Here is a 17,826-nt window from a genome sequence, read left to right on the forward strand (position 1 = left end):
TCGGCACGTGGAGATAAGCATCTTTGATGTCTATTGATGCTATGAAATCTCCTTGAGACATTGAGGCAATGACTGAGCGGAGGGATTCCATCCGGAACCGCCTGGCGTTCACATGCTTGTTGAGCAGTTTTAGGTCCAGAACAGGACGGAAGGAGCCGTCCTTTTTTGGAACCACAAAGAGATTGGAGTAAAATCCTCGCCCCCGTTCCTGAGGGGGGACAGGGATCACGACTCCTTCTGCTCTTAGAGAGTCCACCGCCTGCAGCAGGGCATCTGCTCGGTTGGGGTGTGGGGAGGTTCTGAAGAACCGAAGTGGAGGTCGAGAACTGAACTCGATTCTGTACCCGCGAGACAAAATGTCTGTTACCCACCGGTCCTTGACCTGTGACAGCCAAATGTCGCAAAAGCGGGAGAGCCTGCCACCGACCGAGGATGCGGAGGGAGGGGGCCGAAAGTCATGAGGTAGCCGCTTTGGAAGCGGTTCCTCCATTTGCTTTCCTGGGGCGTGAGTGAGCCCGCCAGGAATCTGAGCTCCCTTGTTCTTTCTGAGTCCTTTTGGACGAGGAGAATTGGGCCTTGCCCGAGCCTCGAAAGGACCGAAACCTCGACTGCCACTTTTTCTGTTGAGGTTTACTTGCTCTGGGCTGTGGTAAGGAAGAGTCCTTACCCTTGGACTGTTTTATGATTTCAGCCAATGGCTCACCAAACAGTCTGTCCCTGGATAATGGCAAGCTGGTTAAGCATTTTTTGGAACCAGCATCTGCTTTCCAGTCCTTTAACCACAAGGCTCTGCGCAAAACCACAGAATTGGCGGACGCCATAGCGGTACGGCTCGTAGATTCTAGGACAGCATTGATAGCATAGGTCGCAAACGCAGACATTTGCGAAGTTAGGGACGCCACCTGCGGCACTGCTGGATGTATGATAGCATCTACCTGCGCTAAACCAGCTGAAATAGCTTGGAGTGCCCACACGGCCGCGAATGCTGGAGCAAACGACGCGCCGATAGCTTCATAGACAGATTTCAAGCAAAGGTCCATCTGTCTGTCGTTGGCATCTTTAAGTGAAGCGCCATCCTCTACTGCGACTATGGATCTAGCCGCAAGCTTGGAAATTGGGGGATCCACCTTTGGACACTGGGTCCAGCGTTTGGTCACCTCAGCAGGAAAAGGGTAACGGGTATCCTTAGAACGTTTAGAGAAACGCTTATCTGGATGAGCGTCGTGTTTCTGGATCGATTCTCTGAAGTCAGAGTGGTCCAAAAAAGCACTTAATTTACGCTTGGGATACAGGAAATGGAACTTCTCCTGCTGTGCCGCTGCCTCCTCTTCAGAAGGGGCTGGGGGAGAAATATCCAACAGTCTATTAATTGCCGATATAAGGTCATTAACCATGGCGTCACCATCAGGGGCATCCAGATTGAAAGGAGCCTCAGGATTAGATTCCTGATCACCGTCCTCAGTCTCATCACAGAGAGACTCTTCTCGCTGAGACCCTGAGCAGTGTGAGGACGTGGAGGGTCTTTCCCAGCGAGCTCGCTTAGGCTGCCTGGGACTGTCATCTGAGTCAGAGACTTCAGCCTGTGATGCTTGAGACCCCCTTGAAGTACGGATTAGTTCCAACTGAGGGGGACCGGAGAGCATAGACACAGCAGTGTCCATGGTCTGAGTAACTGGCCTGGACTGCAAGGTCTCCAGGATTTTTAACATAGTCACAGACATTTTGTCAGCAAAAACTGCAAAGTCTGTCCCCGTCACCGGGGCAGGGTTCACAGGCGTCTCTGCCTGGGCTACCACCACATTAGGCTCTGGCTGACGGAGTGCCACTGGGACTGAACATTGCATACAATGTGAGTCTTTGGAGCCTGCCGGTAGATCAGCCCCACATGCAGTACAAACAGTGTACACAGCCTGTGCCTTGGCACCCTTGCGTTTTGCGGATGACATGTTGCTGCCTCCTCAGAGCAGTACAGGGTGTCCAGCCAAGAAGCGACCTTACAGTGCAACTATATATATATATGGTACTAACAAAAAAGTACACTAATATAACACTGAGGCACAAGTGGGGCCAGCACTAAAGTGCAGCTTACCGCCCGCTTAGGAGCGGGTGTGTGGTCGCCGAAATCCCCTTAGTCTGGGTCTCCCAGAGCCTGCTGCCTTTCCCCAGCCAGACCGCATGTGTAATGGCTGCCGGCGTCCTTGTGGAGAGGGGGGGCGGGCCCTGGGCGTATACAGACGAAGAGCGGGAAGCCTGCTTCCCACTGTGCCTAGTGAGAGGGCTGGCGCATGTAAATAAAGCTCCAGCCCTCGGCGCTGCCAATTGAGCAGCGTCTCTCCCCTACCCTGATTGACAGGGTGGGGGCGGGAACGAAGCGGCGCTAGGCCGCAGAAGCCGGGGGCTAAAGTTAGAAGCGCCGCCGCCGTAAAAGCGCGGTCGGCGCAAAGTCCCCGGCGCACCACAAGTCGCAGCTGCGCCGCCGCTCCAGCAGCGGTCGGCGCAGTAGTTCCCAACATGTAACGTCACTCAGCAAAGCTGCAGTGACCTAACCCCAGCGCACAGCGCTACTGTCCCCGGCGCACTATAACGCTCAGCAAGCCTTGAGAGTGTCCGTGCCTGCCGGGGACACAGAGTACCTGAAAGTTGCAGGGCCTTGTCTCTGAACGGCACTCCCGCTCCAAATCCAGCAGGTTCTCTGGGTCTGTTTATGGAGCCCGGCCTCAGGGCTTGGAGGCCGGTAAGATCCCACTTCCACAGAGCCCTAAGGGGATGTGGAAGGAAAACAGCATGTGGGCTCCAGCCTCTGTACCAGCAATAGGTACCTCAACCTTACAAGCACCACCGCGGGTGAGAAGGGAGCATGCTGGGGGCCCCATATGGGCCCTCTTTTCTTCCATCCGATATAGCCAGCAGCTACTGCTGACTACAAACAGTGGAGCTATGCGTGGATGTCTGACCTCCTTCGCACAAAGCAGAAAACTGGTGAGCCAGTGATCCCACTGGGGGTGTATAGCCAGAAGGGGAGGGGCCTTACACTTTTTAGTGTAATTGCTTTGTGTGGCCTCCGGAGGCAGTGCTATACACCCAATCGTCTGGGTCTCCCAATAGAGCGCTGAAGAAAGCAGTGTGGTCTGAAGATGCGAAAACAGAAGCAGTGTGGACTGAAGATGCGATGGAACGGAAGCAGTGGGGTCTGAAGATGCAAGGACAGAAGCAGTGTGGACTGAAGATGCGAGGGAACGGAAGCAGTGGGGTCTGAAGATGCAAGGACAGAAGCAGTGTGAACTGAAGATGCAAGGACAGAAGCAGTGTGGACTGAAGATGCAAGGACAGAAGCAGTGGGGTCTGAAGATGCAAGGACAGAAGCAGTGTGGACTGAAGATGCAAGGGCAGAAGCAGTGGGGACTGAAGATGCAAGGACAGAAGCAGTGTGAACTGAAGATGCAAGGACAAAAGCAGTGGGGACTGAAGATGCAAGGACAAAAGCAGTGTGGTCTGGAGATGCAAAAACAACAGCAGTGTGGTCTGGAGATGCAAAAACAAAAGCAGTGGGGTCTGAAGATGCAAGGACAGAAGCAGTGTGGACTGAAGATGCAAGGGCAGAAGCAGTGGGGACTGAAGATGCAAGGACAGAAGCAGTGTGAACTGAAGATGCAAGCACAGAAGCAGTGTGGACTGAAGATGCAAGGACAGAAGCAGTGTGAACTGAAGATGCAAGGACAAAAGCAGTGGGGACTGAAGATGCAAGGACAAAAGCAGTGGGGACTGAAGATGCAAGGACAAAAGCAGTGGGGACTGAAGATGCAAGGACAAAAGCAGTGTGGTCTGAAGATGCAAGGACAAAAGCAGTGTGGACTGAAGATGCAAGGACAAAAGCAGTGGGGTCTGAAGATGCAAGGACAGAAGCAGTGTGGACTGAAGATGCAAGGACAGAAGCAGTGGGGACTGAAGATGCAAGGACAAAAGCAGTGTGGTCTAAAGATGCAAGGACAAAAGCAGTGTGGTCTGAAAATGCAAGGACAAAAGCAGTGTGGTCTGAAGATGCAAGGACAGAAGCAGTGGGGACTGAAGATGCAAGGACAAAAGCAGTGTAGACTGATGATGCAAGGACAAAAGCAGTGTGGTCTGGAGATGCAAAAACAAAAGCAGTGTAGTCTGAAGATGCAAGGACAGAAGCAGTGGGGTCTGAAGATGCAAGGACAAAAGCAGTGGGGTCTGAAGATGCAAGGACAGAAGCAGTGTGGACTGAAGATGCAAGGACAGAAGCAGTGTGAACTGAAGATGCAAGGACAGAAGCAGTGTGAACTGAAGATGCAAGGACAAAAGCAGTGTGGTCTGAAGATGCAAGGACAAAAGCAGTGTGGACTGAAGATGCAAGGACAAAAGCAGCGGGGTCTAAAGATGCAAGGACAGAAGCAGTGTGGACTGAAGATGCAAGGACAGAAGCAGTGTGAACTGAAGATGCAAGGACAGAAGCAGTGTGAACTGAAGATGCAAGGACAGAAGCAGTGGGGTCTGAAGATGCAAGGACAAAAGCAGTGGGGTCTGAAGATGCAAGGACAGAAGCAGTGTGGACTGAAGATGCAAGGACAGAAGCAGTGTGAACTGAAGATGCAAGGACAGAAGCAGTGTGAACTGAAGATGCAAGGACAAAAGCAGTGTGGTCTGAAGATGCAAGGACAAAAGCAGTGTGGACTGAAGATGCAAGGACAAAAGCAGCGGGGTCTAAAGATGCAAGGACAGAAGCAGTGTGGACTGAAGATGAAAGGACAGAAGCAGTGGGGACTGAAGATGCAAGTACAAAAGCAGTGTGGTCTGGAGATGCAAAAAAAGAGAATTTTGTTTACTTACCGTAAATTCTTTTTCTTATAGTTCCGTCTTGGGAGACCCAGACCTTGGGTGTTTAGCTTCTGCCTCCGGAGGACACACAAAGTACTACAGTTAAAAGTGTAGCTCCTCCCTCTGAGCTTATACACCCCCTGGTGAGCCAGTCCCAGCCAGTTTAGTGCAAAAGCTGAAGGAGAATAGCCACCCACAAGTAGAACAGAGCAAGAGCCGGAACAACCGGAAACTCTGTCCACAACAACAGCCGGTGAAAACACGCGGAACAAGGAAATTGCCAACAGGCAACAGGGAGGGTGCTGGGTCTCCCAAGACGGAACTATAAGAAAAAGAATTTACGGTAAGTAAACAAAATTCTCTTTTTCTTTATCGTTCCTTTGGGAGACCCAGACCTTGGGACGTTCCAAAGCAGTCCCTGGGTAGGAAATAAACAGAAAAACTAAGAAGTAGGCAGAACCTAACTTCACAAATGGGCGACCGCCGCCTGAAGGATGCGTCTGCCCAAGCTCGCATCTGCCGAAGCATGAGCATGCACTTGGTAGTGCTTCGAGAAGGTATGCAGGCTAGCCCAAGTGGCAGCCTGACAGACTTGTTGAGCCGTAGCCTGGTGCCTAAAAGCCCAAGAGGCACCGACAGCTCTCGTCGAGTGTGCTTTGATCCCCGGCGGGGGAGGCGCCTGCATACTCTGGTAGGCGTCCGAAATGGTCGACCTAATCCAACGGGCTAAGGTCGGCTTAGAAGCAGGGAGGCCCTTGCGCCGACCTGTGGTTAGCACAAAAAGAGAGGTGCACCGCCTAAGCGCAGCGGTGCGAGACACATAGATCTGGAGAGCACGCACCAGATCTAGAGTATGTAGAGCTTTTTCAAAGCGATGAACAGGGGCCGGACAGAAGGAAGGTAAGGTAATGTCCTGGTTAAGGTGGAAAGGAGAGACCACCTTAGGAAGGAAGTCCGGAGTCGGACGGAGAACCACCTTGTCTTGATGAAAGACTAAAAAAGGAGACTCCGAGGAGAGCGCAGCCAAATCAGAGACTCTCCTAAGAGAAGTTATGGCAACCAGAAAAGCCACTTTCTGTGAAAGACGATACAAAGAAACCTCCCTAAGAGGCTCAAAGGGGGGTTTCTGCAAGACCGTGAGCACCAAGTTAAGGTCCCAGGGGTCCAAGGGCCACCGGTAAGGCGGAATGATGTGAGATGCGCCCTGCATGAAGGTGCGGACCTGAGCCAGCCGAGCGAGACGCCGCTGGAACAGAACTGACAGAGCCGAAACTTGTCCCTTGAGGGAGTTGAGGGACAGTCCTAGCTGCAGACCGGACTGTAGTAAAGACAGAAGAGTCGGCAAGGAGAATGGCCAAGGAGGATCGCCGGTAGACCGACACCAGGACAGGAAAATTTTCCAAGTCCTGTGATAGATCTTAGCGGAGGAAGACTTGCGAGCCCGAGTCATAGTGGAGATGACTTCAGGGGGAATACCAGAAGCCGTCAAAATCCAGGACTCGCCGTCAATTTGAGGGCCGCAGAATTCGGGCGGAAAAACGGACCTTGCGAGAGTAGGTCTGGACGGTCCGGGAGATGCCACGGCATCTCTACGGACAGTTGGAGCAGCTCCGGATACCAAGCTCGCCTGAGGATGACTCGACGACCCTCCATTCTGATCTTGCGCAGGACTCTGGGCAAGAGAGCTAGAGGGGGAAACACGTAGGACAGACGAAACTGGGACCAGTCCTGAACCAGAGCGTCCGCGGCGAAGGCCTGAGGATCACGGGAGCGAGCCACGTAAACAGGAACTTTGTTGTTGTGACGGGATGCCATTAGGTCCACGTCCGGAGTGCCCCATTTGCGGCAGATCGACTGAAATAATGCCGGGTGCAGGGACCACTCGCCACCGTCCACGCTTTGACGGCTGAGATAATCTGCCTCCCAGTTGTCCACGCCTGGGATGTGGACTGCGGATATGGTGGACCTGGAGTCCTCCGCCCATTGAAGAATGCGTTGTACCTCCATCATTGCCAGGCGGCTGCGTGTCCCGCCTTGATGATTGATGTAGGCAACCGCTGTTGCGTTGTCTGACTGGACTCGAATGTGCCTGCCCGCCAGCAGGTGGTGAAATGCTAGGAGATCTAGAAGCACGGCTCTGGTTTCCAGCACATTGATTGAAAGGGCTGACTCGGACGGAGTCCAAGTGCCCTGTGGTAGAGACATACCACTCCCCAGCCGGATACAGTGGCATCCGTGGTGAGAATCACCCAGGACGGGGCCAGGAAGGAGCGCCCTTGGGACAGGGAGAGGGGCCGAAGCCACCACTGAAGAGAGCTCTTGGTCCGTGGCGACAGAGGCACTGACTTGTGTAAGGAGGAAGGCCGCTTGTCCCAACAGTGGAGAATGTCCAGCTGCAGGGGGCGCAGATGGAACTGGGCAAAGGGAACAGCCTCCATGGACGCCACCATTTGACCCAGCACCTGCATCAGACGCCTGAGGGTATAACGGCGGGGCCTCAGGAGAGAGTGCACCGCCAACCGGAGTGACAGCTGTTTGTCTAAGGGCAACTTCACAAGTGCCGGCAGAGTCTCGAACTGCATCCCTAGGTACGTGAGACTCTGGGTCGGAGTCAGAGTGGATTTGGGAAAATTGACAAGCCACCCGAATTGGGCTAAAGTGGCGAGAGTTAGCGAGACACTCCGCTGACAGTCTGCGCTGGATGGAGCCTTGACTAGAAGGTCGTCCAGGTAAGAGAGCACTGCCAACCCCTGGAGGTGCAGAACTGCAATCACTGCTGCCATGACCTTGGTGAATACCCGAGGTGCCATGGCTAACCCGAAGGGGAGAGCCACGAATTGGAAATGATCTTCTCCTATTGCAAAGCGTAGCCAACGCTGGTGTGAAACTGCAATTGGCACATGTAGATAGGCATCTCTGATGTCGATGGACGCCAGGAAATCCCCTTGGGTCATTGAGGCAATGACTGATCGCAGAGACTCCATGCGAAAGTGCCGCACCCGAACATGCTTGTTGAGAAGCTTGAGATCCAGGATGGGCCGTAAGGTACCGTCCTTTTTGGGAACCAGGAAGAGGTTGGAGTAAAAACCTCTGAACCGTTCCCGGGCGGGAACTGGTACAATTACTCCGTTGGCCTGCAAGGCTGCCACGGCCTGTGAGAAGGCGGCGGCCTTGGAGCAGGGGGGAGTTGAGAGAAAAAATCTGTTTGGCGGGCTGGAAGAGAATTCTATCCTGTAGCCGTGAGAAATGATATCTCTAACCCACTGATCGGAGACCTGTTGAAACCAAGCGTCGCCAAAGTGGGAGAGCCTGCCACAGACTAAGGACGTTGCTGGAGCGGGCAGAGAGTCACGAGGAGGCTGCCTTAGTGGCAGGACCTCCTGCGGTCTTCTGTGGACGCGTTCTTGAGCGCCAGCTGGATTTCTGGTCCTTAGCTGAGTTAGCGGACGAGGCGGAGGGCTTAGAGGACGACCAGTTGGAGGAACGAAAGGAGCGAAACCTCGACTGAATCCTACCCTGGGCAGGTTTCCTGGTCTTGGTTTGTGGCATGGAAGTACTCTTCCCGCCAGTAGCCTCTTTAATAATTTCATCCAGCTGGTCACCGAACAGCCGGGAACCAGCAAAAGGGAGCCCAGCAAGGTACTTCTTTGAAGAAGCATCTGCCTTCCACTCTCGAAGCCACAAGATCCTGCGGATAACGAGGGAATTAGCCGAAGCCACCGCAGTGCGGTGAGAAGCCTCTAGCATGGCGGACATGGCATAAGAAGAAAAAGCTGAAGCTTGAGAAGTTAAGGCAACCATCTCGGGCATAGATTCCCTGATGAGGGAATGCATCTCCTCTAGAGAAGCAGAGATGGCTTTGAGGGCCCACACTGCTGCAAAAGTTGGGGAAAACGCGGCCCCCCGCCGCTTCATACACGGATTTGGCCAGAAGGTCAATCTGACGGTCAGTGGCATCCTTAAGGGAAGTGCCATCAGCCACCGACACAACGGTCCGGGCTGAGAGCCTAGACACCGGAGGGTCTACCTTTGGGGAGTGAGCCCACTCCTTGACCACCTCAGGTGGAAAGGGAAAACGGTCATCAGAACCACGCTTTGGGAAGCGTTTGTCAGGACAGGCCCTGGGTTTTGTCACAGCGGTCTGAAAACTGGAGTGGTTAAAGAACACACTCTTTACTCTCTTAGGCGAGGTAAACTGGTGCTTTTCTGCCAGAGAGGGTTGCTCCTCTGATACTGGAGGGTTGAGATCCAGTACAGAATTAATGGAAGCAATCAAGTCACTAAGTTCTGAGCCACCCTCGGAAAGATCAATGGGGCACATGGAGTTAGCCTCCGAGCCCCCTGTAAAGGCATCCTCCTCATCCTGCGAGTCCTCAACCCTTGAATCAGAGCCGCGGGATGAGGGGGGAGAGGAAACCCTCCAGCGCCTCTTAGGAGGACGGGGTCTGTGCCCTGATGATGAATCCTCTGTGAGCTCCAGTGGACGGAGGTCAGAGGATAGGGATCCTAAAGGACCCTTAGCAAGAGCATTAGAGGCACCCTGTGAAGGGGGCTGATGCATATTCATCAAAGTCCTGGACAGAAGTCCCATGGACTCAGCAAATGACTGGGAGATAGACCTAGAGAAGGACTCTACCCAGGCCGGGGGTTCAGCCACAGGTGCAGAAGCAGCCTGAGAGACCACTGGGGGTGAGACTCCAGGCTGTGGCACCTCCAAGTTAGAGCAGACATCACAATGTGGATAGGTGCTCGGTTCAGGCAGCAGGAGCTTACATGCAGCGCATGCAGTATAAAGCTTTGGAGCCTTGCTCCTCGTGTGAGACATGCTGCTGGAGTGGGGAAACAGCTTCTACAAAGAGAATGAACCCCAGGGAGTATATTCAGAGGTCCACAACCAGAGACCGGCTGTGGCTTACCAGACCGTGTGCCCTCCAGATCCCGAAGCCCGGACCCCCAATGCACAGCACTTCAGCAGGGATGCAGAGTGCAGGATGTCCCAGCGCAGAGTGAACCCTGTCCAAGAAAATGGCCGCCGGAGCGAAGAGAGGGGGCGGGATGGGGGCGTCCCTGTAGGAAAGCGGGATCTGGAGGGCCATGAAGGCCTGCAGGGGGGGAGTCACGCACAAGCAGTGGGGAGTGTCCCTCCCCTGTGCAGGACGGCCGCCGGGAGGAGCCGTGCCTGTCCCTCTGCATGAATGACATGCGAGGGCAGGTAACAGAAACTAGGCCTCCGGCGAAGCCGGGGCCTAAATTTGAGCAGCGAGGCCGACGCGCAGGCACCATCGGCGCGGTTCTCGGACGAAAAGCCAGAGGACCCGCCGGAAATGTCAAAACAAATACAGCAAACACACTCTCCCCACACAAAGGACAGGGACCCCCAACATATGAACGTCTCAGGTACTTAGCTGCTGAGACGCAGGGCCAGGTCCATGGGGACTAGTGCTCCGGTCCAGCAGGGTCCTCAAGGGGCTGTGGACGGAGACCGGTCTCCTGCCAGGCATGGAGACCGCGCTGGCTCCCACTTCAATCCAGAGCCCAGGAGAGATGGTGAAGGAGCACGGCATGTAAGGCTCCAGCCTTGGAAATCAACCTTACAACACCACCGACAGTGTGGTGAGAAGGGATATGCCGGGAGTCCAGACGTGGACCCGCACTTCTTCAATCTTTTTCCAAAAAAAAAAAGAAAAAAAATCATATGAGAATGCATGTGTGGATGTATGTCCTCCTGAACACAAAGCGATAAACTGGATGTGACTGGCTCACCAGGGGGTGTATAGGCTCAGAGGGAGGAGCTACACTTTTAGTTGTAGTACTTTGTGTGTCCTCCGGAGGCAGAAGCTAAACACCCAAGGTCTGGGTCTCCCAAAGGAACGATAAAGAAAGACATTTTAAATTGAAGCACATTAGAAAAGAAAAGTGGTGGGATTGTTAAATTACATAGATATTTAGTATAACATTGACTGTTCTTTTTTTGACAAGCCCTTTAATGTGTATGGAAGCCTTTAGACTTGTCATATTAACGAATAGAGACGTAATCTCCAGTAATGACGTTACCTTCAAGCTTTTTGAGCAAAAAGGACTTCCCGCTCCCCCACTGAGCATAAAGTCCAACACAGATGGGGGGCTGCATTGTGGGCTCGCTGAGGATATCAGCCAGGGCACTGCTGTACAAGTCATAACCCAGCATATCACCATCAGACTCAGTCGGAGAAAGGTGCCCTGCAAGAGACGGAAAATACGTGAAGCCTGGCATATGACATAACATACATACAAGAAGAAAAGGTGACTATAGAAACACAAAGGGATCTGAATGGAGAGAAGTACACGTACTGGCACCAAATATCTGGGTGAGAATACTCTTCTGGTGGCTGCAGTCGATGTTGTACGGGGTCTCTCCCGCCTTGTTGGGCCTGTATAGTAATCGGCCATCTTTCGGGTTCCTCAGGAGCAGTTCTGCGAGTTTACGGCTTCTGCCTCTGATCGCGATGTGGAGCGGAGTGTCTCCTTTCTGAAAATATAACGGATTTACTGTAAAACCCCAGACAGATTACAGTACATTAGAGCCCCACGTCACTGTGACCCACCGGCTACCAATTCTCTTACCTTGTCAATTGCGGAAACCTTTGCTCCCTTGTCAAGCAGGAGCTCCACCACCTCTATACTTCTCATCTTGGTTGCCTTAATCAGTGGAGTTTCTCCATCCTGAAAAGCAAAATTGTACGTTACTCTTTAACCCCTTCAACACTCAGTCTTGGCTTTCATGCTCTCTTTCTTTTCATATATGTAATAAGGGACCAAATTTACTAATTAAAACAGGTAAAAAACAAAAATAAAAAGCAATGGGTGAAACTGCTACAATAATTTACTTTATCATTCTATATACAAAGATGAGGACGCACATCTCTTTGATCGTTACCTTTGTACAGATTTCGGTGTCCGGGTTACATTGTAAGATGTCACGGACCATGGTGGCATTCCCCTTCTCCACAGCCCAGTACAGAGCAGTTTTGTTGTCCTAAGAAACAGAAGAAGATGAAATGAGGATCCAAACTATCAATCAGGTCAATGACAAATGCATCATATAAAAATCAGGACATGTCGGAAAGAATAAAAGATAAATCAGGCTACCTGTCCTCTGATATCGATATCGGCATATTTATGCAGCAAGGCTCGGACAATCTCAACGTGACCGCCACGGACAGCTCCGATCAGGACAGTGTCTCCATTCTGTTATGCAGAGGAAAAAAAGAAAGTTCTGAAATAACCACAGAAATGGACTCACTACACAGTATTCACACAACTTTGCACTAAACATTAACATTCAGATTTAAAGGGGTTGTTCATTACCTGGACAAACCTTGCAAACAAAAAAAAAATAAAGAAAAGATACTTTTCTCCCGACCTGGATCTCCTGGGGTTTACGTGACATTGTTGTGCTATGTCATCCCTGAAGTCAGTTAATGGTGACCATAGGCCTGCTGTGCTCTCACTTCTCAGCCCAGTAGTGTCCGCTGACTGACTGCAGACAACATGTGGCATAACTACGTCCCGTGAACCCAGGCATACCCGATGCCAGTTATTTTTATTTCACAAGGTGGACTAATTCATTCAATAAGTCAAAGTTGGACCCTCCTGTGATGGTAAACATTTAAAGGGTTGGCCAATACCTTGACAACCGCTTTAACAAATGCAGGAAACTTAAAGTGAGGTTTTAACTTTAAGACACATTTGTATAAAGCGATTTTTAATATCTTTTCAGCAAGTAAAAGGGTTTGTCGAATACTTAGATATTGATGGCCTCAAAGTCATCAAAATCAGCTCCGTGGGTCTGACACCCTGCAGCGCCGCAGATCAGCTGTTGTCAGAAATGGCTTGATGAACGTATTTTTGTGTACTCACCGTAAAATCGTTTTCTCTTAGCCATCATTGGGGGACACAGGACCATGGACCATGGGTGTTATGCTGCCTATTCATAGGAGGACACTAAGTAGATGCAAAAGACATTAGCTCCTCCTCTGCAGTATACACCCCCTGGCCGGGCCAGGCAACCTCAGTTTTAGTACACAAGCAGTAGGAGAAAAAAATAGTAAGAACTTATCTCAACAGAGGAACGTGAGAAAAAAAAGAGTCATAACCAAATAAGGTACTGAGAGAACCAAGGCCCAACAGGGCAACAGGGTGGGTGCTGTGTCCCCCAATGATGGCTAAGAGAAAACGATTTTACGGTGAGTACACAAAAATCCGTTTTTCTCTGATGCCTCATTGGGGGACACAGGACCATGGGACGTCCTAAAGCAGTCCATGGGTGGGAAAAATAAAAGAAAGACAACACAACCCAAGGACGAGGAACCAGTCCCAGACAGTCTGGAGCGCCTACTGAGAGAGGTGCTCTACTGCCGTTTGCAGAATTTTCCTACCCAGATTTGCCTCAGCTGAAACCTGGGTATGGACTCTGTAATGCTTTGAAAAAGTATGTAGGCTAGACCAGGTCGCAGCCTTACACACCTGTTCCACTGAAGCCTGATGCCGAATGGCCCAAGAAGCGCCAACTACTCGCGTGGAATGAGCCCGCAGCCCACTAGGAATGGGCTTGAGTTGCAAGCGGTAGACTTCCTGGATCGCAGAGCGAATCCAGCGAGCCAGAGTTGCCTTTGAAGCTGCCTGTCCCTTCTTAGGCCCCTCAGAAATGACGAACAAGAAGTCCGTTTTCCTAAAGGGGGCTGGCCTGGATATGTAATATCTAAGAGCTCTGACGAGGTCTAACGAATGCAGAGACCTTTCCACCCTATGAGCTGGGTGTGGACAAAAGGAAGGCAAAACAATGTCCTCGTTCAAATGAAATGGGGTAGGAACCTTTGGAAGAAAAACCGGAAGGGGGCGCAGAACCACCTTGTCCTGGTGAAAAATCAGAAAAGGCTCGCGGCAAGAGAGTGCTGCCAGCTCCGAAACCCGTCTGATGGACGTAATTGCCACCAGGAATGTTACGTTCCAGGACAGAAGAGCAAGGGAGGATTCCTTGAGAGGTTCAAAGGGGGACCTCTGGAGACCGTCCAGAACGAGATTGAGGTCCCATGGGTCCAGCGGACGTTTGTACGGGGAAACTAGATGGTAAACGCCCTGGAGGAAGGTCTTGACTTGCGGTTTTTGAGCCAGGTGGCATTGGTAGAAGATTGAGAGCGCTGAGACCTGCCCTTTAAGGGAACGGAGAGCCAACCCCGCTTGCAAGCCAGACTGCAGAAGTCGAGAATTCTGGGGATGGCCAGAGGCATAGGCTGGACGTTAGTTTCCCTGCACCATGAAAGGAAGATTTTCCACGTATGGTGGTAAATGCGGGATGAAGCAGGCTTTCGGGCGCTTATCATGGTGGAGGTAACCGCGGGGGAGAATCCCGCTCTTGTTAATACCCAGGTCTCAATGGCCATGCCGTCAGCTTCAGGGCTCTGGAGTTCTGATCGGAAATGGGCCCTTGGGTCAGCAAGTCTCGGATGTCTGGAAGGCGCCACAGTACATCTGTGAGCATTTGTACTAATTCGGCGTACCAGGCGCGCCTGGGCCAGTCCGGTGCTATCAGTATCACCGGGACTCCCTCTGCCTTGATCTTCCTGATTACCAGGGGCAGCAGGGGTAGAGGTGGAAAAAGAGAATTTTGTTTACTTACCGTAAATTCTTTTTCTTATAGTTCCGACATGGGAGACCCAAACCATGGGTGTATAGCTTCTGCCTCCGGAGGACACACAAAGTACTACACTCAAACGTGTAGCTCCTCCCTCCGGGCTATATACACCCCCTGGATGACAATCTACCCAGTTCAGTGCAAAAGCTGAAGGAGGACATCCACCCATAAGTAGAGATAGAGTAAAACTCGGAATAACCGTAACTCTGACTACTAACAACAGCCGGTGAAACACACGGAACAAAAAAACTGCCAACAGGCAACAGGGAGGGTGCTGGGTCTCCCATGTCGGAACTATAAGAAAAAGAATTTACGGTAAGTAAACAAAATTCTCTTTTTCTTTATCGTTCCTTATGGGAGACCCAAACCATGGGACGTTCCAAAGCAGTCCATGGGTGGGAATAAACCAACTGAGAAGTAGGCAAAACCTAACTTCACAAATGGGCGACAGCCACCTGAAGAATGCGTCTGCCCAAGCTCGCATCTGCCGAAGCATGAGCATGCACTTGGTAGTGCTTCGAAAAAGTGTGCAGACTGGACCACGTGGCAGCCTGACAAACCTGCTGAGCCGTAGCCTGGTGCCTGAAAGCCCAGGAGGCACCGACAGCTCTGGTCGAGTGCGCCTTAATCCCTGGCGGGGGAGGCACCTGAGAACACTGGTAGGCATCGGTGATAGCCGACCTGATCCAACGAGCTAGGGTCGGTTTAGAAGCAGCGAGACCCTTGCGCTGACCAGTGGTTAGCACAAAAAGTGAGGTGCACCGCCTAAAAACAGCGGTGCGTGACACATAGATTCGGAGTGCCCGCACCAAATCCAAGGTATGCAACGCCTTTTCAAAGCGATGCACAGGGGCCGGACAAAGAGAAGGCAATGAAATGTCCTGGTTAAGGTGGAAAGGAGACACCACCTTAGGGAGAAAGTCCGGAGACGGACGAAGAACCACCTTGTCTTGGTGAAACACCAAAAAGGGGGATTCCGAAGAGAGCGCAGCAAAAACCAGAGTATGACTACTTTAAAAATTAGAATGTTTTAATTAATCAAAAATCACTTACAAACACGTATAATTAAAATAAGGGTGTTTTGAGAAAGGGAGGAAAAAACTTCCCTAACCTGACCCTTCCTCAATGACGGGGGTCGGCGTCCTAAAGTGAAGACGCCCCCGTTCCTCGACGGCTTAACCCTAGTTAGTCCCTCCCTCAAGGGTTAGAAGTGTCCCCTAATAGATGGAATCAACCCCAACACTGGTAACACCACAGTGAGGAAGAGGTGCTCAGTCCACAGTAGCTAATTTGTCTGTATCACTACTTGGGTGAGTGAGGGTGGGGTCTAGGGATGTCGTCATGTATTAAGAGTCCATGTGCTCAGTATAAAGGATAGAAATGAGAGTCACATAGATTATGACCATAATATACTTTTGTCAATTATAGACACAGTTCAGATTAGTGCAACGGATGCCCAATAAGGGCATGATTCATATTGGATATATGAAAGTTCAAGAAATACCCGACGCGTTTCGCCCTTGTCAATGTTCAGGGGCTCATCAGGGGCTTTCCAACGTATTCTTGAACGAAGTGTCCACTTTTGAACAATTCTATGACAAACACAACAAATTAAACCTATATTAGTAACAATGTCCAATGATCAAACACAGCAACCTATGTAGGGACTGAACACCAATACTAACCAGTAGTGGTACAGATTGTTCACTTCAGGCGGGTATAAGGAGATAATACACTGTCTACCCAGCTGGTCAATCATGAGGCTAGTCAGGATAGCTTGTGCACCTATGTAGATAGACACATTATCAGTTAAGGCCAAGCCAGTTTGCTAAATATATGTGTGATATCACAACCATACATACTGCAGACAGTACCTTGTCTTAGTGCAGGTGCCTGTCTCACTCAGTTAAAGAATCTGTATAGTCAAAACTGGACCCTGATAAGAGGTTAAAACAGGGTTTTATATACTGCCTTAGATTTTTCAAAACACACATGGGTTCAAAACATCAGTGTTAAAATACCTGAAATATCAGATCCATCATGGAATGTACGTTACGTTGCTCAGGATCAAGGCTGTGGCATAAGGCTGAATACCTCTAGTCCGAAATTTTTAGGAATACTGTGTCTGTAGTAGACCTTCCAGATAAATAATTAGACCCACAAAAACCAAAGAGGGGTCAGCAGTTGCGGTAATGAATTTACTGGCAATGTGTATATCTTATCATTGTATTGCATACATAGGTCCGCTATGTGCCATCTTTGAGCAATAACAAATTATCCTTATAATTTTCTACACTATTCATCCGTGACTGGGTGGCAATAACTATGTCCAATGTTCTTATAACCAGTTGCCTACATGGGTTCATTACTGTTTGCACCAGGCATGGTTCTAACTCTGGTTAAAAACCTCCCCTTTAATTTCAGGTATAGGCACCGCCCCCTGACTGTTCTAATGGCGATACCTTGTCACATAAAGATTCTCTATGGTCCCCTGTTTCACGCTCTGTTACCCTTTACGTGAGCGTATGGCAAGTTTAGCCTATATAGCTTTACCACATCTTATGGCCACGCAAGCGCTATGATGTGCCGACAGCACAATTCGTCAGCACTGGACTGCGCATGCGTATACACTATGTGTAACTTCTTAACACCCAGGAACTTATGTTCGTCGGTCCTGGGGAGGTGAATCTCGGGCGCACGCCATCCGATCACCTGACCGGACGTGATGTGAGCATTTCCACACGTCCTGGGAGGCTGGAAAAAGTTGCGCGACGTCACTTCCGGTTTTCCGTCTTGATGGCGCCAAACATGTTTAAATAGCCGGCATAGCTACATTATGTCAGCGATCACTGGACGCCACATTGGTTCTCCCCAGACGGACCTGTTTAAGGTAGGAGCGCTACATCCCCTGACTAGCAACTGAAGTGATATGTGCCTAATGGAGGCTGATATGCATATATTTGCTTATAGGTTGGCTGTCATCTATTACGGTAACTCCTGGCCACACGTGGGGACAGCTAATAGGTATGTGCTCCGTTATGTATGGGAACGAGGAGGGATGTATAGTGAGACATATTGTCTAAATATGCCCCTCTCTCCAACTCAGGGACTGTTTTGGGTATTTATCTTGATATTGGTGGCTGTATAAGCCTCTCAAGGCCGTCGGCAACATAGGTGACCAGTGGAGGATAATTACTCTGACTGATATATTTAAGGTATTGCTGCACGGTTTTTAAATACTATGATACATCAAGCAGGCTCTTCCCTTTCCTGAGACTAATTGGAGTTACCCATACTATTGTATATTTTATGCAGTG

General features: G+C 50.8%; 1 protein-coding gene across 3 annotated transcripts in view; it reads right to left on the minus strand.

Moving 5' to 3' along the window:
- Positions 1-17,826, minus strand: part of KIDINS220 (kinase D interacting substrate 220) — a 249,348-nt gene that overhangs the window by 170,319 nt on the left and 61,203 nt on the right. For all 3 annotated transcript variants that reach the window (XM_075341087.1, XM_075341086.1, XM_075341085.1), the window contains exons 9-13: positions 11,965-12,063; positions 11,753-11,851; positions 11,440-11,538; positions 11,167-11,344; positions 10,891-11,055 (exon numbers count right to left, since the gene is read on the minus strand). In XM_075341087.1, coding sequence (XP_075197202.1) covers positions 10,891-11,055; positions 11,167-11,344; positions 11,440-11,538; positions 11,753-11,851; positions 11,965-12,063 — 640 coding nt within the window. The remainder of the gene's footprint in view (positions 1-10,890; positions 11,056-11,166; positions 11,345-11,439; positions 11,539-11,752; positions 11,852-11,964; positions 12,064-17,826) is intronic.

Source organism: Anomaloglossus baeobatrachus, chromosome 3 (assembly GCF_048569485.1).
Source record: "Anomaloglossus baeobatrachus isolate aAnoBae1 chromosome 3, aAnoBae1.hap1, whole genome shotgun sequence".
In the NCBI taxonomy this organism is placed as follows: Eukaryota; Metazoa; Chordata; class Amphibia; order Anura; family Aromobatidae; genus Anomaloglossus; species Anomaloglossus baeobatrachus.